Below are 23,582 nucleotides of genomic sequence, written 5' to 3'. Positions count from 1 at the left end.
CAGTTTGTTACGTCGTATGCCCATCTCTTTTCCTTTCTTTTCTTTTACACAACACCTAAGATAACAGCACCCATTGGTATAACACGCAGCAGTACTTAGTTACTCTTACAAGCGTCTCCTTACATCGTGTCAACGTGCGTACCTCCCTGGATTCTCACGTGACCTGACGTCGTGCTGGATGACATTATTTGGCCTTTGCGTTGTCGTATGTGATTAACGACTTAAACGTTCTACACCACTTTCCCGGTTGGAGACATTTGACGAAAAATCTGAGCAGGCATTAAGGACCAGAGCAAATGAGAACTTTCTTGAAACCTCCCGGCAGATTAAAACTGTGTAGATCACTAGCCCGCGAAAGGCGAAGGTCCTGAGTTCGAGTCTCGCTCCCCAAGTGTTCAAATGTGTGTGAATTGCCGGCCGGAGTGGCCGAGCGGTTCTAGGCTCTACAGTCTGGAACCGCGCGACCGCTACGGTCGCAGGTTCGAATCCTGCCTCGGGCATGGATGTGTGTGATGTCCTTAGGTTAGTTAGGTTTAAGTAGTTCTAAGTTCTAGGGGACTGATGACCACAGAAGTTAAGTCCCATAGTGCTCAGAGCCATTTGAACCATTTGTGTGAATTCTTAAGAGGCCAAACTGCTGAAATCATCGGTCCCTAAACTTATCCACTACGTAAGCTAACTTTAACTTATGCTAAGAACAACACACACACCCATGTCCGAGGGAAGACTCGAACCTCCGGCGGGAGGTGTCGCTCCGCAACACAGTTTTAATCTGCCAGGAAGTCTCATTCAGCGCACACTCCGAGGCCGAGTGAAAATTTCATTCTGAGAACTTTCTTGTATCAGTCACCAAAATCGGAATAAGAATCTCATATTCCCTTGATTAGAGACATATTTTGGTTCATTTATAACGTCAGTGTATAACCCTACCACTACTATTGTAATTTAGCGTGCTTTTACCTAAATAATAGAAAACGGTGTCTATATGTTGCCACGTATAATCCTCTTACTAAATTTAGTTCAGTTTCCAAATAAAGTACATTACGGAGGTTAATCCTGTTAATAGGAAAAGCTAATCAATAAAGTTACCCTTTTTACAGGATTTGACCGTGTGTTGTGTCAATGAATAAGTAAATCTGACTATTAAATCCTTTCCCTCAGATGGTTCCCAGTGGTTAGAAAGAAACGCAGTATGAATAGTATTATACTGAAGCTAGGACAACTGTTCCAAGTTCATTTAGTGGTTTAAAATATATACACACAAATATTTTTAGATACAAATTGTCATCAGAAAATTATTTAATGTAATAAACAATTTACATAGTTTTTTTACACGCATTACTCACATACAATGCAAAGAACTTCAACCTCCAGTATAGCATACTTCACATATACAGAAAATATAGTATCAATATGCGAAGATTTTAAAGCAAAAAATTATAAAAAATTAGATAAACCGTAAACAAATAGTGTTAAAAGTGGAAACAAGCAGGGGATATCATCATCATCAGCCATTTCACTGGCACTTTTGGACATGAGTCTCCAGTCGTGTGGGTAACTTCAAATGGTTCAAATGGCTCTGAGCACTATGGGAGGTCACTTCCGAGGTCATCAGTCCCCTAGAACTACTTAAACCTAACTAACCTATCACACACATCTATGCCCAAGGCAGGATTCGAACTTGCGACCGTAGTGGTCGCGCGGTTCCAGACTGTAGCGCCTAGAACCTCTCGGCCACCTCGACTGGCTGTGGGTAACTAAGTACAGGTGAATCAACGTATGCCTTAGCTGCCGGTGTCCATTTGAACATGATTTTTTCTAGGTGTGTTATGTCACGTCATTGTCTTTTAAAATAAAACCTTGCGGTTACCACTGGAGGCAGTCTCTGTAAGTCAGTCTGACGAAGGGTGCCTGCAATAATGGCCGAAAGGTTGGTAGTTTCATCATATAATTACGTGGTCACACATTAAGAAGAATCTTACTGATATGTAAGAATTCTGCAAAAAAGATAAAGAAATCAAACCATGAGTAATTTAAGTCAAGCAGCTGCTTAAAAATATCTTTCCACGATCGGCTAGTACCGAGCGAGATTGCCTTTTGGGTAAGGCATTGGATTCGCGTGTTTAGATTTTCCGAGGTCCCCCTCCCCCCCCCCCCCCGCCCCCCCTCCCCTACATTGATTGCGGGAAACTTCGCAATGGTTTCACTAAAGAGGACATATATGGGAGGCTAAACCGTAATCCACCATCCCTACTTTCGACATATGAGCAATACAACTTTTGTCCTTTCGGATCTTGTGTAAACCTGTCCTACATCCATTCAGCTGGAAAATCATTCTTCAGTCTATCGAACTCGAGTGTGCGAGGTGAAGGTCTGGACAAGACAATGGTCTCGTCCCGCGAGAGCGGTATTTTCATTTTTTTCCGATCATGCTGCTTTAAGTTTTTCTGTAAATCGATTCAGGCCACACACTGATTTCCTGCGCCATCTTAGTTCCATTCGAGCTTGTTCTCCGTCTCAGGCGACTTCCGGCAGGGCATTAAATCCTAAATCGACGCTGTCGAGACAAATTTCTAGCCGTCCTTCTTCCCACAGCTGTGCCAACACTAGTACTTCTGCAGCCCTCAGTACAAGACTCTACACGAATGTGGAAATGCATGGTCTCGCTGCGATAGAAATTAATCATTTTTTTTCGAAGAACCAGGTGGTTAACTCCCCGTTAGAAGGTGGACCCTATACCACCAACACACAGGCGGGGTGTAGTACACCCCAATGTCACCAACTATGCTGCCTCATTGATTTTCCGTGTAAGATCCCTAACACTTTGCTGTTTTACGTTTCGTTTCTGTTTCACACTTTATTACAGATTTAGAACATTTTACAATAGATAAACTTATTTATCTTTATAACATATGACAGTGAACACATTAGTGCTTACATACAATAAACGTTCAAATTCTACATCTGTACACGTGTTTGCCCCTCACAACGGCCTGGGAGTCAGTTGGAGGTGCTTCAGCTTTAGGTACGCAGTCGGGACAAAGGAAGGTCGCATGTGCTGGCCGCTGCCTTTGGAGACGTAGTTCGTCTTTCCACCCTCCATGCAGCTGCACGGCCCACACCTTGTATTCTTCTTCACCTTTTTTGGCGCAGGAGGTGTCACGGCTTGGCTGCTGGAACTAGGAACGAAGTTCTTGAGGCGCTGCTGCAACGGTTTAGGAAGATGCCTGGCTGGCTGCTGGCGTTTGTAAAGCTGGCCTCGAAGAAGGGTGAGGACTAGGGCGAGGGTTTAAAAGAATTGTGAATATGTAAGGGTTGCCCGAGGCGAGTGGAAGTGGATCACTTGCGCCTTGATTCCAGCGATGTTGAGTAGTGAAAAGATGATCGTAAGTCGCCATCTTGTGCACGTTCAGCTCACGTCGACAGTTGCGCACAAGTGATCGACGGTATCGGTACCGACCTTGGTCTTAATGTGGTAGGGTAGTCACCTCATGCTCCTTCTTGTCCCCAGTCTATTCGTCTATATGATCATAGCGGTGAAATGTGGAGAGAAGAATCACAACCGTCTTCTTTTTTGGAACTTAGGACGCCAAGGCGATCTGGTTACCGAATCCGAACATGCTGCTCTAGACTATGTGGCCAGTGGTCGCAGTGAAAGCCTTAGGGATTTCGTTTTTCCTAACCATTCCAACAAGGGTCATCTTGTGCTTGTGTAGGCGTGTAGTGGCCAGTGGAACGCCAGTGTGCCAGTTGTCTATCGTTAGGTTTCTTCCCGAGCCAGATATCTTGGCCATGAGGCATTCAGTCACGTCAGATGGGGAGCTGCTCTTGCGGAAAGCTCCGTCAGGTTGCTTTGCGACGTACACCTCCATGCAGGGGGTTAGAATACCTCGGACTCGCACATGAGGAAGACCTTGATGCCATAGTTGGCCAGCTTTGTAGGGATGTACTGAATAAAAGAGCATCAGACACGGAAATTCTCCAGTTTCTCGTCTATTGTAACGTTACTACTGAGGATGAAACTGTCCTGGCAGTTCTTTTTGTAGTGGTCGAGGACTTCACGGATAGGATAAAGTTTATCCAGCGCACTCTGAGCCTGCCGGGTACTGAGATCGTCAAACCTGAGCCAGTGCAGGAGGAATCTGACTAGGGTAATGGTCATTGTCAGTGGGAAGATCTCAACACCAGTTCCATCGGTTGCCCAGAACTTTGCCAGGTTCGTTCGTCCAGCCTTGAATCCCCCCTTAGATAAAGCCTGGGGAGAGTCATGACCTCAGGTTTGTCCGTCTTCCCGTACAGGCTATCTGTCTTGTCTTGTAGTTTTCGGTACACATCTCTATCTTCTCGTTGGTGCAGTCGACGACGATCTGGATGATCTCTGATCTAATGAAAAGTTTAAGGGCTTCCTCTGGAGTCTTTGCATTCCTTGCGTTTCCCGTTAGTCCATGAGCTTCTTTGATGATGTTTCAAGATCTGGTCCTAATCTTCTGTGAGCCTAGAGGATTCATCAGTTTGGTGACGCAATCCTTTCCGCGGTAGAAGTCGTCACATATGACCGTCGATTCCATCGTCGCATCCTCATTTGAGTCAGTGTCGTGTTCACACTGTGCAGTTTGACCTTCAGTCTTCTCACCCTCATCAACAACAGGTAGCGATTCGTGCAGCTGGTGAGCCTCCACATTCTCGGCTTCCTCCTCCTCGTCCTCCACGTTTTCCAGTAGCTTCTTCAGCCCAGCACTTTCCCATCTGTATGGCGATATCTAAAAGATAATATAATATGCATAATTGTAATGCATTGTAATTAAATAATTATAATTTAATACAACAGACGAATATCAGTGGCCCAGTTATAAAACAATTGTTATTTACATCGGAAAATTTAAGACCTTTGTAATATTGTATAGTGATAACGTATCCCTGGTCTACAAAGTATCTGCCACTTAAATCCGGGGCAGCAGTGTTGAAAATCCAGGCAACAAGCACGAAAAGGTGGGGTGCAATAAACCCCAACGGAGAGAATGAAACGTTTATTCGTCAAGTTCTAGAGTACGAATGAGGGAAATGCGTGGATCGTACTTGGGTAAATGCCATTAACAGCTATGCAGAACCTCAACAGTGCCCGTGCGTTAGACACGAAAGTACGGCCCGTGAATCTACTGCACACCGGCTTTCTACCGGAGGGTAAAATATCCACGAGCTTTCGGAGGACTGCTCCGCGGTAGAGCTGCGCTCTACCAAAACTATTGTTCGGTAGTTTTGGAACACTACATAAATGATGCAGTATCACCAGCAGAGACATAGTAGCGTATATGAGCAGTGATCCAATACTTTCAAATGTTTTTTATTCCAGTGTTTGATCACAATATCAATTCTTTTGACGATCGTCAAAAGAATTGATGTTGTGATCAAAGACCGGAAAAAAAAACATTTGAATGATGCAGTAAATGGTAAGATTACCGGTAGTATTGGTAAAATTAGTGAGGAAAGAAACATAAATCAGTGTGTAAGAGAAATGGGAGCAGACGACTTCCTGTTTTTTTTTTTTTTTTTTCATGTAGTTGGAACCACACGTCACTCAGTGTTAGTCCATAGTATATTTTATATCCTTACAGAACATAAATTGCATTTTATAAATATTAAAAATTAGTTGATCCCGTAACTTCGGCTGTATTATATAACCAACGCAATTACTTTTTATGCAAGTACAGTTTACATGCACAAACACAAAGAATGTAAATAATTCTTGCTGTTATTTTGTACTCAGTGCAAAGTTCTTCATCATAGAGTTTCCTTTTATTATAGATAAATACAAAAGTTGTTTATGAAAAACAGTAACATTTTTTATGTAAGTTCGACAAAGTATCGAAACGAGTTTCATAGTTTGATGTCTCATTGTTTTGCAGTTTTTCATTTTACCTTTTTGTTGACAAACTGCGTTTCGTAGCACTATATGACAAATCTGTATTGTTTTCCTTATTTTTACAACGCATCACAAATGAACAGTTTTCGAGTAATACCTGAATTAAACACTAACAATATCAGTTCTGTTGTAAATCCTTTTTATTCTTAAGTAACAGACAGGAGGATAACTCTGTCGGACAAAAATATTCCGTAGGTAGCCTGGCCCTTTATATATTCTCACTCAGTTTCTAGAGCCGGCCGGTGTGGCCGAGCGGTTCTAGGCGCTACAGTCTGGAACCGCGCGACCGCTACGGTCGCAGGTTCGAATCCTTGCCTCGGGCATGGATGTGTGTGATGTCCTTAGGTTAGTTAGCTTTAAGTAGTTCTAAGTTCTAGGGGACTGATGACCTCAGATGTTAAGTCCCATAATGCTCACAGCCATTTGAACCATTTTTTTATCCCGTTTGCAGTGAACTCATCACCTCCTGCAACAAGTACTTACATTTATCGCATCTGTTTATGATTTATAATAAACAATGCCCTTCGTAATCTCCTCTATAGAACAATACTCGTAAGTCACTCTACCGTGGAGCAGTGGTTAGCACACTGGACTCGCATTCGGGAGGACGACGGTTCAAATCCGCGTCCGGCCATCCTGGTTTAAGTTTCCGTGATTTCCCTAAACCGCTTCGGGCAAATGCCGGGATGGTTCCGTTGAAAGGGCACGCCCTTATTTCCTTCCCTAATTCTATGGGACCGGTGACAACCCTGTTTCATCTTGTCCCCCAAATCAACAAACTACCCAATCTTAATTATTCTGAAAGTTTTCTGTTTTACTTCCACGTTCATGAACGCGCTCTAAATGTCTAACAGATATTTGCTCATCAGACGTTTCTACGGAATTCAGTGTCAGATCTTTTACTTAGGAGTCTCCAAATGCGACTGATCTCATTTTTAACACATTCTTTATTCTCGGTTTCTTTTCACAATCTAAGACCTGTGTAACAGACTCGTGATAGTTTACCTATCATTTCCTTCAGTTTGTGAACGGTTTTCTGATACATAAACACACAAACCTAGAAATAAATTCAATTCCGACAAAGCTCAAATACAGCTGATGGCCCTCGCGCAGCTGTGAAGTGCTGAATGCAAGGAGCACACACGCGTAATCTTTGAGATTAGGATTCGGCCGTTACCTACCGGACTTCCAAGATTACGATGGGATTTCACATACGACTCACCATTGCGCGGCACTTACTTCGTGACGTCACGCAGGCAACTCGTCAATTGTCGCTCTACTGTATGTCTCTTAGGATACGGTCCAGCTCACATAAGGTAACGTTTCCGTTGCCGCGTCCGTCGCGTCCTCTCCAGTCTTCCGATAACCGGTCCCCCAGGCAGTGCTTATCTCCAAGCGGCTGTCTTTATTGAGTAATTGCAGTTTGGTCGCCGTTTTCCAAAGCACCTACATCTGCTTCAGTACTCTGCAAGCTATCATAAAGTGCTTGACGGAGGATACCTTTTACCACGGCTAGTCGTGCCCTTTCCCATTCAATTTTCAAATGGAGCGAGTCTCCGTATCTGCTGTGAATTTTCTTATTTCCCCTGTCCACTCGCCCCGGTAGCAGCGCGAGCTAAACCTTTCGTGGTTGGTGGGATGCTTATATCTCACTAAAGTAATATGTAGTCTCATAATTATCTAGTAGTAGCATGCAGCGACAGGTTTTGGACTAGAAGAAAAGTACTTCGCACCATGCGGTGGACATATAGACGACTGTGAGCGACCAAATATCGCAGCGTTTCTTTATAGGTGGCACAGTGGGTTTGTTTCATGAAAATCAGATTGGATCACCATATTCTCTACTCCAAAAATGTGTGAAGTAACTGTTTTCTAACATATCATAGGCATTGTTTTGAAAAATTATTGTACACATCAGTAATTCTGCTGGTTTGTACTTACTCTGTATGCAGTCGGTCGTATATGCCCCAGAAAACTTCATAGAACCTAGAAAAGATCGGTGTGTGTTATGTCAAAGCCATTTTCAAACTATATGTTGAGAACTTGTGTGCGACATTTCATGTTTTTCGTTCCCAGGAGAATAAATTTGTATTGGTAGTCATCTGTCACACTTTTTGCAGAATTTCCATCGTGATACACTCGTTCTAAAATCGAAACTTTGACTCCAATGGTTCCAATGGCTCTGAGCACTATGGGACTCAACTGCTGAGGTCATTAGTCCCCTAGAACTTAGAACTAGTTAAACCTAACTAACCTAAGGACATCACAAACATCCTTGCCCGAGGCAGGATTCGAACCTGCGACCGTAGCGGTCTTGCGGCTCCAGACTGCAGCGCCTTTAACCGCACGGCCACTTCGGCCGGCAAACTTTGACTCCGAAAATCGTAGCTTCACATGAAAACATGGATCTAGTTAGGTCCGTGGGACACTTGCGTCCCACTTAACCGATTTTCAAAATCAGTCAGCTTAAAATTGTTTTCGTAGAGAAGGTTTATTATTTATCACAAAGGAAGATAGCTTTTGACCTTCAGATATTTGCAAAATAAATTTAGGCATGGAAGGGTTAACGTGACCGCTTCTGGGTCAGGGAGGTATGCCGGCCACAGATCAGATCAGCCCGGTGGATAGAAGACGGCGTCTCGGCGTCCTAGTCAGCCTGGAAGCGGTTTTTAGGCGGTTTTCCACTTTGCAGTGTGTGAAAATTGGCCTGGTTCCCATGTTCCTCCTTAGGTACACGCTACGCAAACGTATAGAATACTTGCGCACAGAATCTGCTCTATACAGAGACAGATTGGGTGCACCACTTCTCTCTTAGGGGTGAATAGGAGACCGGCGTCTTAGCTGTTTGGTTTCCTTAAACACGTAATCAGGACTAGAATCTTCGCTCTCCTTACACGAAAGTACGGTGGCAGCAGTAGAGTAACTCTGCAATCAGCATCGGATGTCGGTTCTCTAAGAAGCCAGCACCGCTGGTTTCTCTGGATATCGTAGGAGGAAAGAAGCGTTCATGGTTTTTAACAGTGCGCACTGTATTTGCGACCAAAAGTTGTTGATAGTCATGCCGTGTTTTCTACATTCCAGGCGTTCTGAAGCCTACATCGTCTTTAACAGGTTGGTTCAAATGGCTCTGAGCACTATGGGACTCAACTGCTGAGGTCATTAGTCCCCTAGAACTCGTTAAACCTAACTAACCTAAGGACATCACAAACATCCATGCCCGAGGCAGGATTCGAACCTGCGACCGTAGCGGTCTTGCGGTTCCAGACTGCAGCGCCTTTAACCGCACGGCCACTTCGGCCGGCCGTCTTTAACAGGCCTCATGTGTAGCGGATTTATGATATGTGTTTGTTTAGCTGGGCTGACGTAACATTTGGTGCTGCCAACCCGTGACATCAGTCCATTGCCATCTGCGCCTAAGGTATGCGCTTTAGAAAAGACAAATATTCGCCGATTTGCATGGCTCTTTTTCTGTCGCTCGTAATCTGCATTGCAAATTACGCAGAGCAAACAGCCGGTATTTGCGCGCAGGCCCGTAGCGGTTGGCTGACGCACGGAAGTTAAATCTGCCCGCCTGGCTAACCCCCCCCCCCCCCCTATCGCAACCCGCTATCGGCCACGCTTTATCTCCTGCCACGGGCCGAGCCGCGCGCCAGAATCAATTATGCCCGCCGGCCTATATTGTGCGACAACCGGCGCCCCTATCTGGGAATAATGTCCGCCCAGCACATGCGGCGCCGGTCTTTCGTCAGTCGCTCCTGGTGCGATGGAATTGGCGTCGAGGTACAGTGACCTCGGCGAAACCTTGACTCTTTCACTCTCAACTTATGCGTTGCACCTAACCCCGACGACAGAACCGATGTAAGTTAAAGTATCATCAAGAGGCTTGCCGGATGAACTTCGAAATGAAAATTCACATTTAATACGCTCTCACTTGCAATAAGAGACCATACATCCACATTCTTACAACGTATTTTAGTTCGTCCTGACAACGAGTTACACATTAGCTGATCAAAAGTAACCGGACATCCCACTGTAATGCGGAATTTATGAATAGATTCACGGGAGGCTGACCCACAGTTTAGATGGAGGCAGGAAACTTTGTCAGAAGAGAAGCAATAACAACAGAATAGGTCAAACAGGAGAGATCAGTGCCGCGTGGTAACCGCGTGGTCTTAGGCGTCTTGTCACTGCTCTCGTCGGAGGTCCGAGTCGTCCCTCGGGCGTGGGTGTGGGTGTGTTATTACCCTAAGTTAGTTTAAGTTAGATTCAGTAGTGTGTAAGCTTAGGGACCGATGACCTCAGCAGTTTGGCCCCATCTTACCACAAATTTCCAATTTCCAAACATCAAGGTCATCAGAGACGGAGCACAAGCTCGGATTAGGGAAGAATGGGGAAGTAAATCGACCGTGCCGTTTCAAAGGAACCATCCAGGTACTTGCCTTAAACGATTTAGGGAAATCATGGAAGACCTAAATGAGGATAGCCGGACGAGGGTTTGAACCGTCGTCCTCCCGAATGAGAGTCCATTGTGCTAACCACTGCGCCACCTTGCTCTACCGAAGGAGCATTGCGGAGGGTGGTTGTAAAAAATCACATTAAATCAGAGGAAGGAATCACTTGTTAGTGGTAGCAGCAGCGCACCTACCACAATGACTGCGAATGGAGATAAAAGAATAGGGTACAATGGTCGAGGAACTTCACGTAAACCACACGTTTCTGTAGTCTGTGCTAAGGGACGCTGGAGGTGGTGCAACGGGTAACGGTATTGGACTGTGGATGACTGGAAACGAGTGACGAAACGCGCCGTACCCCGTACAATGCGACGGAGCGGCTTAGGTTTAGTGAGTTTCTGGAGAAAGTTACCTGCCGTGATGTGCAGTGCCAACGGTACAGGACGGAGGATGTGGTGTTACGATATGGGGGTGTTTTTCGTGACTGGGGCGTGGTCTACTTACTGCGCTTGAGAAAACGCTAAATGCGGAAGGATATAAACACATTTTACAGCTTTGTGTACTGTTTACAGTACAGGAACAGATCGAGGAAGGCGACTGATGGTATCGGCATGACAGTACATCCTCTCATAAAGAAACATCGGAGACTCAGTGGTTTGTGGAAAATCGCATTCGCTAAATATTTGAAGAAAAGCATTTTGAGTCGCCAGCTGTACTTACACACCTTTATTCTCCTGTATAAAGGTGTATATGTTCGCTTGATGGGTCCGCAGCTCGCCTCGAGATGACTGGGTGTTTGTGTCGTCCTCATCATTTCATCATCATTCGCCGGCGGAGTAGCCGAGCGGTTCTAGGCGCTTCAGTCTGGAACCGCGCGACCGCAACGGTCGCAGGTTCGAATCCTGCCTTGGGATTTGTTGGGTGTGATGTCCTTAGGTTAGTTAGGTTTAAGTAGTTCTAAGTTCTAGGGGACTGATGACCTAAGATGTTAAGTCCCATAGTGCTCAGAGCCATTTGAACCATCATCATTCATGAAAGTGGCGATATTGGACTGAGCAAAGGTTGGGAACTTGTACGGGCGTTGATAACCGCGCAGTTGAGCGCCCCACAAACCAAATATCATCATCATCAAACGCTTGATGGCTCAGAATGCTTTTCTTCAAATATTTGAAGAGTTGTAATCCCTAAAAATAGATTGGCCTGCACAGAGTCGCGACCTGAACCCAGTGGAACACCTTTGGTATGCGTTAGAACGTTGATTTGGCTCCAGACCCCAGCGTCCAAACTCACCACCTTCTCTGGTTTCTGCTCTTGAGAAAGAATGGGCTGCCTTTCCTCCATAAACAATCAGATACTTCACTCAAAGTGTAGTCAATAGAGTTCAAACCGACATATAGGCGATGGATGGACAGTAGATACACCGAACATTAATATTTACTAACAGGTGTCCAGATATTTTTGATCAGCGAGTGTATTCGAGCACATCTAAAAAAAATTATCCCCTGCAGGTGAGATCACATTTGCATCGTGTGATATGGCCGCTAACTTTGATAATGGCCTCAATTCGGCGAGGAACGGAGTCCACAAATTTCCTTAGGCGTGCCATACCCACCTGAACCTACTCATTGATGATTAGCTCCTGCAGAGATATAAAATAACGAGAATGTTGATTGCTATGTCACCTTGGAAGACGGGACTGTCCACTGCATCCTAATTGTGAAGATGTAGAAGAAATGCAGTACTTAGCACTTGATCACCGAGAGTGTTGCAAAAAAGAAACCATCCTAGTTTGTCTTCACGAAATCTAAAAAGTGCGCCCAAGTCGTGGTACACAAAACATCCCCAAAACGTCACAACCTGTATTACACCCTCCACTTTTTTTTTTAGCTCCTGTCGTTCCCTCTGAAACATAGGGCTGTGACGAACTTCCTCCACCTGGTACGATTTCTAGCAAGTCTCTTCACTTCACTCCAGGTGTCCCCATCCTCTGCAGCTTCTCTCTCGATCGTCCTTTCCCACGTCTGTTTGGGACGACCACGTTCTCTAACTCCTTGAGGGTTCCAATCTAAAGCCATCCTTTCAATAGCTCCATTTGGTTTCCTCAATGTATGCCTAATTCAGTTCAATTTTCTTTCTTTGGTTTGTATATTGATTGGTTGCTGGTTTGTCTCCCTCCAAAGATCTTCATTTGACATTATATCTCGCCATCTCACATTTAAAATACGTCAGAGACAGCGGTTGATAAAAACTTGGAGCTGGTTTTTGATGTGCTTAGTCACCTTCCAAGTTTGGCAACCATACAATAGAACAGCCTTCACATTGCTATTGAAAAGCCTGAGTTTGGTCTTCTTTTAGATGTTTCCATTTCTCCAGACAGGGTACAGTTGTACAAACGCACCATTGGCTTTGTGGATGCGACTACGGACGTCCTCCTCAGCGCCTCCTGTAGTCGTGACTATACTTCCCGGATAGGGGAAAGATTGGACCTGTTCTACGTCCTCTCCATTAATGGTCAGCCTATTCGTGATGGTCAAATTTACTCGCATTTCTTTAGTTTTGCGAACATTTATCTTGAGGCCTGCAACTTCCGCCTCTCTCTGTAACCTGGCCAGTTTCTCTTCGATGTCTCTATATCGTTGTGCCATTAAGTAAATGTCGTCTGCGAAATCTAGATCTTCGAGCCTATCCCGCATCCCTCATTGTACACTTCTCTTCCGTCCCCTCATCCTTCTCTTCGTCACATAGTACAACACCAAAAGAAATAGTGTTGGCGAAAAAATACACTCTTGTCGTACTCCCGAATTAACTTGGAAAGGCTCAATTAGTTCTCCATTATGTAGTATTTGGCATTCATAGTCTTCATACATTTCGTTGATGATGTTAAGGGGGGTAGGACGTCAAACGGACCGACTTGGAGCAGGAGAGGCACCACAGGACATTTTAATTTCCACTGTCTGTACTTTTACAAAAAAATTCATAAAACTTTGTCAGCATGGCCAGGAAGGATTCAGAATTCACACTCATAGCAGTGGAAGTTCGAAAACATAAAAATAATTTTTTTTTACATGTGAAATTTCATAATTTTTTTCACTTACTAATGGCAGTATTTGTTACTATAGGTACACTTTTCTTCATAAGTAAGAGAGATTCTTCAGTGAATTGTGCACAGCATACAAACCATACTTAAAGGTGTATGAAACTCTAGAATTTTAGAAATCTATTAAAAACTGTGGTAAAAATTGAGGTAATTAACTATAAAATTTGTGTTTTTCCTAAACATTAAGTTTAAAATATAACAGTTCATACGTTTTTCATAAATTAAATAATTTCTAGAGTTTCATACACCTGTAAGTATGGTATGTATGATGTGCAAAATTCATCGAAGAATCTCTCTAATTTATTGTATATTTGTAAAAGTATAGAGACTGGAAATGAAAATGTCCTGTGATGCCTCTCGTGCTCCAAGTCGGCCCGTCTGACGTCCTACCCCCCCTTAATAATCTCCACATACTGCTTTTTATACGCCTTATTGGCCCTTCTCCTCGGCAAAATGGCGATTCATCAGACCATAGCTTCTGTCTAGTTTCTGCGTAGTTTGGCAGACTGAAGAAATGCCGCAGTGAGCAATGGCATTTTGGCCCTGCCTGACTACGAGATGCCCATTGCATGTAGGTCTTCTCGCAATGTTCGCTCGGAAACTGGTTGAGATGGACCTCATTCATGGGCACAAGCAATTTGTATTGGGTTTCAAACCGATTGTCATTGTCAGCTCGTGACGTTCGTCCTGGTCTCTGTAGTCGATATCTTTTTACGACCACTGTTCTCACGCCATGTTACGTGGCTGCGAGTGATAGTTCGCGTCAGATAGTCTGCGTCGACACACCAACGAACAGGATAACTTCGTTCCCGGTGCTCTAATTTGCACGTCCAAACACAATAGGTCCTTTCTGTCATTCTGTCATGCCTCCACGTAGATCTATCTTACTACTACGCTGACTCCGTACAACCAACTGTCACGTACACAACACGTTAAAGTGACACTTTCCACATCATTACGAAATGTCGTATTCATGACCTGTGGAACAAGGATTACCACCCTGACTTAGATCAGTCGTAATGGATCATGTGAACACCTGCTACCAATGCTACACCACTTTGTTCTGTGAATTTACTCCAAACACAGAAATTGCTCTTCGCTTCCCACAACAATGCGTTTCGAGAGTGTAATCTCTCACCATCATTTATTTGTCGAAGAAACTACATCATTAAAAACCTTCTCCTATTATCTTACTCTGAAATTCCTGCGTAGTACTCCCACTGCATGCACCATGTGCCCCTCTTGCGTATCAAAACGAATTCTCCCACCGGCTCCCCACGGAGACGATGGTTTCCTGATACTGCGCCCCAGCGTTGTGTCATTCACTGCGGCGTAACACTTGGCTACGAGTCTGCACAGCGTATGGGCTATTTCAACCGAGCAGAAAACTATCTTGTCTAGTCTAAAACTCTCTTCACAAAGTTACCAGTCACCACTAATCAGAGAGCATCGTAGTGCATCGGTAAAGTTTAAGAATCTCATGCCATCGTTCGTCACTTGTTTATTGGAACGGTGTCGAACTTCCGCTTATGGTTCGTAATCTCTAATTCCTCAAGTAAAACTAGCGTTCTTCCCTTATCTCCCACGCATAAAACTATTAGATCTTCGATTCCTTGGAAAGGTACCTTAACGTTTACATATTAGTAGCGACAGATAATCACCGACCCAAAACGTGTCATTACCCTCGATGCATCTCTTTAAAACGATTCTTCCAAATTGTTCAGTACATTCCTGTGGCATGCTAGGAATTTTTATTATGCAACCAGAATTTATTAAATTTTTTGTCTCCTATACCTACACTACAACGTGAAACAAATTATACCTAAGGAAAGATTTTTTTAACTTTATACGGTTCAGAAGTGTCAACAATATTATCCGACACTTTCCCGTAGGACGGCACCGTAAGGAACTTCTTTTTATCACATTACTGTGCTTTCTTTCCTTTATTTTTCGTCTTGCGCACCAGCTGGTCTGTAAAGGTCACCCTGTGACCACTCGATGTCACTGCATTCATTTTCATATACATTTCTGTTTATTTGTCTTCAACGCTCAATGGTATACTTCTATTGCTACGTAATAAAGTGACATTCAGATTTCCTAAGATAATGATACTATAAATTAAGTAGGGCATATCAGCTTTCTTTAACTGATGTTACACGAGAAGCTTTGTCGGAGAGTGCGTATTCTCAACTTCTCACAAAGGTTAAGTTCTGCTCCACTGTAATTATAATATTGCTCACAGCGTACATCATTGTAGTTCTGAAACTCTTTGTATACTTTCATTCCTTGTCATATTTAATAGCATCTTGGAACAGCTCACTTCAGGCGGAAAGAGTATTATTAGTCAAATATCAATCCAGTCGAACAATATGTTGTCTTATTGTTGATCCAGGAAGACTATCTAGACCTATTTTATCAAGCTGGAGGTCCTTAAACTGGCATAATAGTACCTCTACTCATTTATGAAATTTGTAGTCGATAACATTAAACTGTTAAAAGCAAAGGAACAGCAATATAGATTCAATAAACACAGTGCAGGCCTCGACCTACTTGTTGCGGGAACATCCTTAACTAATGGCTGTTACAGTTTGCGCCACTCTATACTATATGTTTCAAATCCACAAGAGCTGACACCTGTCAATGACAAACCAAAGGTTTTCAAAGTCAAATTCAAGGGTCTGCTGCTGGAATATTTCGTCCATTCACTGAAGGAATACTACGAACAGATTTACTTAAGTCAATTTCACTCACTTCATTGCATAGAAAAGTTGAGTGCTTCATGGCCACTTGATTATTTTATAGAAATTGCAACGGATTGAAATAAATTCAAAAGCAGAGCGAGACTTAATGTAAAGAACATACGGACTAGTTTACTCGATCCAGTCAACGTGATGTCCTACTTCAATGATCAGTAAGCTCGTTCCAAGCGAATGCCAGGATAGCTAGTAGGAGCAATCTCCAACACCTACCCTTTTTTCCTCGTTATTAGCTTTGTAAAATGAAGCAACATTATTATTCAAGACACATTAGCATTGTGAAATGAACCATCATTGTTACTCAAGACACAAAGGAATTGATGACATTGGGTGCCAGTGGTTATCGATTTAAATCAATGGACAAGTTGAATGTTTGTGCCACACCGGAATTCGAACCCGGGTCTCCTACTTTCTAGACAGATGCGCTGACCACTGCGATATGTGGACACAGTGGACATCGAAACTGCAAGGACTACCCTAGCACGCCTCCCGACAGACCCAAATCTCAACTTATCCACACCCTAGTCATGTCCCTTGCCTAGTATCCTCATTAGTCCCGGCATTTCACCGATTGCCGTAAGAGTTCGAGTGTGGCGTGCGTCCGCATTGAACTGATCATTGGCGATCCTCACCTTAATTATACGTGTGGCGTTTTCTTCCAGGCGTGTCCGAAAGAACAGACATAACATTATTATTATTATTGTTATTTTGGCATTTTTTACTTCAGTAGCCTGTTATTCTGCTCTTTTTCATTTGCCAATTTCTGATACTCTGTGATAAAATGTCGTTGATACAGACGTACAAGAGGAGAAAAATCAGTAAATACTCCATCAGATGTCTTGAGCTAGTTTCTACCTTCTATGACAATGGCGTAAGCAGCAATTTTCGCTAAATAAAAACCATGCTTTGGTATTCATTTGGCCTCTACTATTCGAAACACTTTTTCTCGTTCTCAGACGATGCTTATGTTCACAAGGTTTTCAGTAAGACTGTAGCTGTAAATCATGGGTCCGTCTGATGAGCAGCTGAATAAAAGGTTTCCATTTTGCCACATACTTTTCACTTCACTTCCGTTGAAACGCCGTCAGTGGTTGAAACACCGCTCCTGTCCTGCATTTGAGATCCTGTCTGTGGTATTGATGTTGCATTTCGTCATACGCACTACTTGCTACATCAGATCGGACGGCAGGTTAACTACTAATCATACCACATCAATTTTTTTTGGTCAATTAATTCCTCAAAGTGCGACACACACACACACACACACACACACACACACACATATTCATAAATGTTTCCTAAGACTATCGCAAGAAGATTTTACTGTTTTAATTAGATTTTTTTAATGAAATAGTTTGAATTCTACATTTTGTATCTCACTCGGGTGATGTTATACACCATTACTACTACTGACAATGTCTTGAATGTCTTGAAAGGAGGATATAAGATGAACATCAACAAAAGCAAAACGAGGATAATGGAGTGTCGTCAGATTAAGTCGGGTGATGCTGAGGGAATTAGTTTAGGAAATGAGACACTGAAAGTATTAACGGAGCTTTGCTATTTGGGGAGCAAAATAACTGATGATGGTCGAAGTAGAGAGGATATAAAAGGTAGACTGGCAATGGCAAGGAAAGCGTTTCTGAAGAAGAGAAATTTGTTAACATCGAGTATAGATTTAAGTGTCAGGAAGTCGTTTCTGAAAGTATTTGCATGGAGTGTAGCTACGTATGGAAGTGAAACATAGACGATAAATAGTTTGGACAAGAAGAGAATAGAAGCTTTCGAAATGTGGTGCTACAGAAGAATGCTGAAGATTATATGGGTAGATCACACAACTAATGAGGACGTATTGAATAGAATTGGGGAGAAGAGGAGTTTGTGGCACAAGTTGACAAGAAGAAAGGACCGGTTGGTAGGACATGTTCTGAGGCATCAAGGGATCACCAGTTTAGTATTGGAGGGCAGCGTGGAGGGTAAAAATCGTACAGGGAGACCAAGAGATGAATACACTAAGCAGATTCAGAAGGATGGAGGTTGCAGTAGGTACTGTGAGATGAAGAAGCTTGCACAGGATAGAGTAGCATGTAGAGCTGCATCAGACCAGTCTCAGGACTGAAGACTACAACAACAACAATAACTACGACTGAATTCTTTCATTTTTCTGCTAACGATGAAAAAGTTTCGTATGTCTACTGTCCTCGTGGAAGCCATTTGATTTGTCAGCATTCTTGTGACTTGAATGTAAATTTCGTTGTTTATTTACTCATAGAGCTACCCATCGATCTAACGGAATTCATAATGCTAGAAAAAGCCTTTCTGGTTACAAGAGGTTGAGCCATAGACCGCCACGTCTAAATCCAACTACAGTAACCAGCATACCTCAGCGACGTCATACACTGCCTGAAAAAAATTGGTACACCCTTTCACAGGCTTCCAATTCACTTAAGATTTATTGTTGCAACAGTACATATGGAGCACATGAAATGATTACACTTACAAATCAATAGCACAACCGGTTATGAGGTACCAGGTATCGACCTATGCTGCAACATCCGTATTACTAAGTGGTGTAGCCTCCAAAAGCGGCAATCCAGCTGCTGACTCTCGCTTCCAATCGATAGTACAGATGGCCAATACTGTCCGGGGATACTTTATGCCACGTCTGCTCGACCTGTTCACGTAGTTCTTAAGAGTTGTCAGTGGACGAGTTGCCCACGTCACTTCTCTATCCATCATACCTCACACATGTGTTCGTCTAGAGACAAGTCCTGATATCGTGCTGGCCAGGGAAGTTGCTGCACGTCTCGCAGAGCACGTTGAGCTGTAGCTTGTCGCAACCCAGACCATAATGCCTGGGGTGGTGCCAGTGTGTCTCGGACGAATGCACTCTGCGAGACAGAACCCACCAGGTCTACGTTGTACGCGCAAACGATCGTCACTTGAGTGCAGGCAGAATCCGCTTTCTTCGCTGAAGACCACGACGCTCCATTCGATCTTCCAAATGATCCCTCTGATGGAACGTGTCGTGACGTGTACTTCGATGCTGTGGCGTGAGTGCAAGACGCGCTAGAGGTGTGGGTGCCCGTAGTCCTACTTCTAATAACCAGTTCGCAACAGTTCGTGTTGACACGTCTGGGCTCACAAGCCCTCTTATCTGTGCTGTGGTACCTCTACGGTCTGCCAGTGCTGGCCTTACAATACGACAATCATGGCGGGCATTTGTGCTGCGTGGATGTCCAGAAACCCGTGTATGGATGTGACACTGTTCACTTGATCACTTATATCAGCATCGTTGTACAACTGACGCAGCACATCCAATTTGTGCGGCAATTCTCCGAAAGGATCATCCCGCCACTCAGAAGGTCACAATCTAACCCGTTTCAAGCTCTCCCAATTGGCTGTAGGAAGCACGAATGCGTCTCTCCTTGGCATGATTGCTTGCTTCTCACGTTTGTATCACGCTGAGCCTTCTGGCTGTGAGCATTCCTTCTTAAAGGATAGACACAGACGGCGCTCTGGTAGCTGTGCCACTAAGCGGACGACGTTGGAACCATTACCAGTACAGTGACTATACCTCAGGTGGCTTATGCCCTCATTAGATCAAAATCGACGTCATCCGTCAGTGTATTAGCTCGTAGCCAATGTCGTATGATAACGACACACATGTGGCCCAAGTCCTTCCCCATAGTGATACTTGTAATCGACCTCTCACCCTCAACACAGCCAACGGTCACTGTTGAGTACGGAGATTCTTAATAACGAACTCCTGGTCTCAGTTCGCATGTTCAGTAAGTGCAGATTATTGCTCGATACGCATCCAACATTTCTCTGTTTCTAATGCATTCGCTAGAGGTCTGAGACGTTCTTATCCAATGCAGGAGGATATCCGTACCTGGTTGAGGTATTTAGTCAGTTGTGAGCAACACGAACTACGTTGTGTAGTGAAAACAAAAAAAAAAGCACTCCGTCTTCAGGCCACGAGTGGCCTACCTGGACCATCCGACCGCCGTGTCATCCTCAGTGGCGGATGCGGATAGGAGGGGCGTGGGGTCAGCAAACCGCTCTCCCGGTCGTTATGATGGGATTCTTGACCGAAGCCGCTACTATTCGGTCGAATAGCTTCTCAATTGGCATCACGAGGCTGAGTGCACCCCGAAAAATGGCAACAGCGCATGGTGGCCTGGATGGTCACCCATCCAAGTGCCGACCACCCCCGACAGTGCTTAACTTCGGTGATCTCACGGGAACCGGTGTATCCACTGCGGCAAGGCCGTTACCACGTTGTGTGGTAAGAACAACAAATAATTTTTTGAATATGTTGCTTTGTCTAAAAGGAGCTGCCGTATTTCATAACAAACTCACTGCTTATACGGCAAGTCGGTTCTTAAATTCAGAGACACAAAAAATTACACCTAATGTTGCTCAGGTTACTGCTGTTACTTACACACTCTTTTCGGAACTACGCCCACAGCAATACACACAAAAAGTATAAAATATCCATCCAGAAACGCAGAGGGAGATGTTTACTCGGTCATCTCACCAGTCACATAACGCATTTTTAACTGAAGAATTAAAAAGGTATTTACGCAGCAAGTAATCAAGACAGAAAATCATTAATTACGTGCTCGATAGTGAATCCATTAATATTACTCAATTATTGTTCTCGTAAATAACAACTCTAACTTGTAACCGAATTATTCGTATTGTCAATCGACAGAGCATGATCAGGAATACATTTTTTTTTCTCAACTACGCACATTTATAATATCTCGGCCTACGCCTCACCACGTGACTTAGAATAATTTCAGTACAGCCATACGTAATTAATTTGTCTTTAACCTTCTAGCCGTTCAGCGTTCCGTCAGTCATACTAGCACAGACGACAATAGTAAATGGAAAGTCAAACGCTGTATTTGCCACAACTACACCCTAAATATTTGGAAAATTCCATCTTAAGTTCAACTGTGATCAAGGCCGTGAACCTGTTAAGGTTGGCCACTGTAGTTCAATCAAGTAAATTAATTTTACCTTGACCAATTCATTTACGCCAAACTGCATTATATCAATCAATCCTCGCATAGGTTAAAGCCACGCACTTCAAACAATGTAGCGCGGCAACACACAAGAATACCGAAATATATAAAATTCACGCAATTTTCGTCTATAATGCGACGCTACTCGGCATCCTAATCAGTAAAAACTTCAGTAACAACTTCAGTAACCAGTAAAATGTCACGGAAAAATAAGAACAGACAATATATGTAACGTCGCTGCAAGCTGTTGCAGTATGCTGATATGCACTAGCACAGCAGAAATAGGAACTTACATAAATACGCTGTGTCCTGTAGCGTAACTTCTCTTCAACCACCAAGGAACCCATAAACTCATATTTTGTGTTGTATTTGTCTTGTCAAACATTGTGGGAAATGTGATGCATGTGTACAATCTTTTGTTTGCAGAGGAAATCGCAAGATTTCCATGTAGATCTAAAATAAGATACTGCTCCAATTACGAAAAAAATTGTTTTTTATATTAATACTTAAGTAATTTTTTTTCGATTGCAGTGGGAATATGAAAGAAGCTTCCTTAAGACGCAGAGCGGTACACTGCATATTCCAAGCAAATCTAAATTCAATTAGACTTGACAACACGAGTAAATTCCTGCAGTGTGCTCTGCTTGAGCAGTAATTTGGTTCTTTTTCTTCTGTATTTGCAACACAGCTCAGTAACTGCAAAAACATAATTACGAAAGTTAAAAGTTAAGTTGGTAGGTATGTAATTTTAATAGATTCCAGAAAAAACTAAGAAAGCACGGTGAAGTATAGCCATGAGTGCACGAATACTTCTACAAGAATATGTAGATATTGAAGATATGTGGGTAGTTATGAATCTTACCTTCGTAATTTTGTATGTGCAGATCGTCAGAAGTTAAATACCGTAACTGAAATGCTCTTTTGTTCCAGGCGAACAACGCGTACACTCGTGACCAGTGGTTGCATTCCATACTGTGGAAGGTAAGATACGCATGTTACTGAGCAATAAATACTTGGATGATACTGTTTAGTGTGTTAGTGAATAAAGCGCTGATGAATTATGGCTCCCTTGTTACTTCTTTTAAAAAAAATAAAGATAAAAGAAAGCTACATTATGTGTGTTACGACATCAGTGACAGTTCAAATACCTGTCACTTATCATTACTGATTTATTCAGTTATACCTTGCATGCTAACCAGTTAGAATACTTTTGCATCCAAGGAAACGGTGAACATAACAATTGTGGCTAAGAAAATCGACTTCAATTTTCTTTCTTTTTTTTCTTTTTTCCGCAAGGTTACAGCCTTCTATCCATTGGTGTGTGTAGATTTTCATTTCTGACGTGAAGTTGTGGATTCTCGTCTCATCCACAGAACATCACGAAAAGTTAGTTTGAACCTTTCTAGAACGGTCCAAACATCTATGAGAAATTCTTTATCATGTTTTCCACAAATGTGGCACCAGTTTTGATTCAAGATTTATCGTATTTAATTACGCATGTGTACTGTCCGGTACTCTTTCTTTGGATATGTGAACGGCGTTAGTTATTTCATTGAAATTAATCGTCATTCTGTCGATCTACAATACCATATTGTGCACTTCCTGTTTACATCTATAGTTCAAAAATGGTTCAAATGGCTCTGAGCACTATGGGACTCAACTGCTGAGGTCATTAGTCCCCTAGAACTTAGAACTAGTTAAACCTAACTAACCTAAGAACATCACAAACATCCATGGCCGAGGCAGGATTCGAAACTGCGACCGTAGCGGTCTCGCGGTTCCAGACTGCAGCGCCTTTAACCGCACGGCCACTTCGGCCGGCTTACATCTATAGTTCCGCACGCTTTTACCGACGATAATCTTCACAAGGGAAATACTTCTAATCTTATTATCTTATTCAGCTACAAATTCTAACTGTTGCATGCTAACGATTGGACTCCTTACAAAGCTTCAACATCTTTTAATGAGCTTCCGCTGGCGTTAAACCGTCCAAATTAAATTATTTTAAGGCGGAATTGTAGTCTGGATTATCTATTTGAATGAAACACACACAAACACTTCAAAACTCTATATAAACAAAACTGCTACTCAGATCATGCCAATAAAATGGCTCTGAGCACTATGCGACTTAACTTCTGAGGTCATCAGTCGCCTAGAACTTAGAACTAATTAAACCTAACTGACCTAAGGACATCACACACATCCATGCCCGAGGCAGGATCCGAACCCGCGACCGTAGCGGTCGCTCGGCTCCAGACTGTAACGCCTAGAACCACACGGCCACTCCGGCTGGCCGATCATGCCAATACCTGACTTACGTTG

At 43.3% G+C, this 23,582-nt stretch overlaps 1 protein-coding gene and 1 pseudogene across 1 annotated transcript in view; one reads left to right on the top strand and one right to left on the bottom strand.

The window, feature by feature from the left end:
* LOC124799042 (C-Maf-inducing protein-like) overlaps positions 1-23,582 on the top strand; it is a 939,973-nt gene that overhangs the window by 770,428 nt on the left and 145,963 nt on the right. The window contains exon 3 of the mRNA XM_047262580.1: positions 22,191-22,241. Coding sequence (XP_047118536.1) covers positions 22,191-22,241 — 51 coding nt within the window. The remainder of the gene's footprint in view (positions 1-22,190; positions 22,242-23,582) is intronic.
* Positions 20,388-20,505, bottom strand: LOC124799801 (annotated as a pseudogene).

The sequence above is a fragment of the Schistocerca piceifrons genome, chromosome 5, assembly GCF_021461385.2.
Source record: "Schistocerca piceifrons isolate TAMUIC-IGC-003096 chromosome 5, iqSchPice1.1, whole genome shotgun sequence".
NCBI lineage: Eukaryota > Metazoa > Arthropoda > Insecta > Orthoptera > Acrididae > Schistocerca > Schistocerca piceifrons.
The sequence above is the reverse complement of the archived record's forward strand: the minus strand, read 5'-3'. Positions and strand labels throughout refer to the sequence as shown.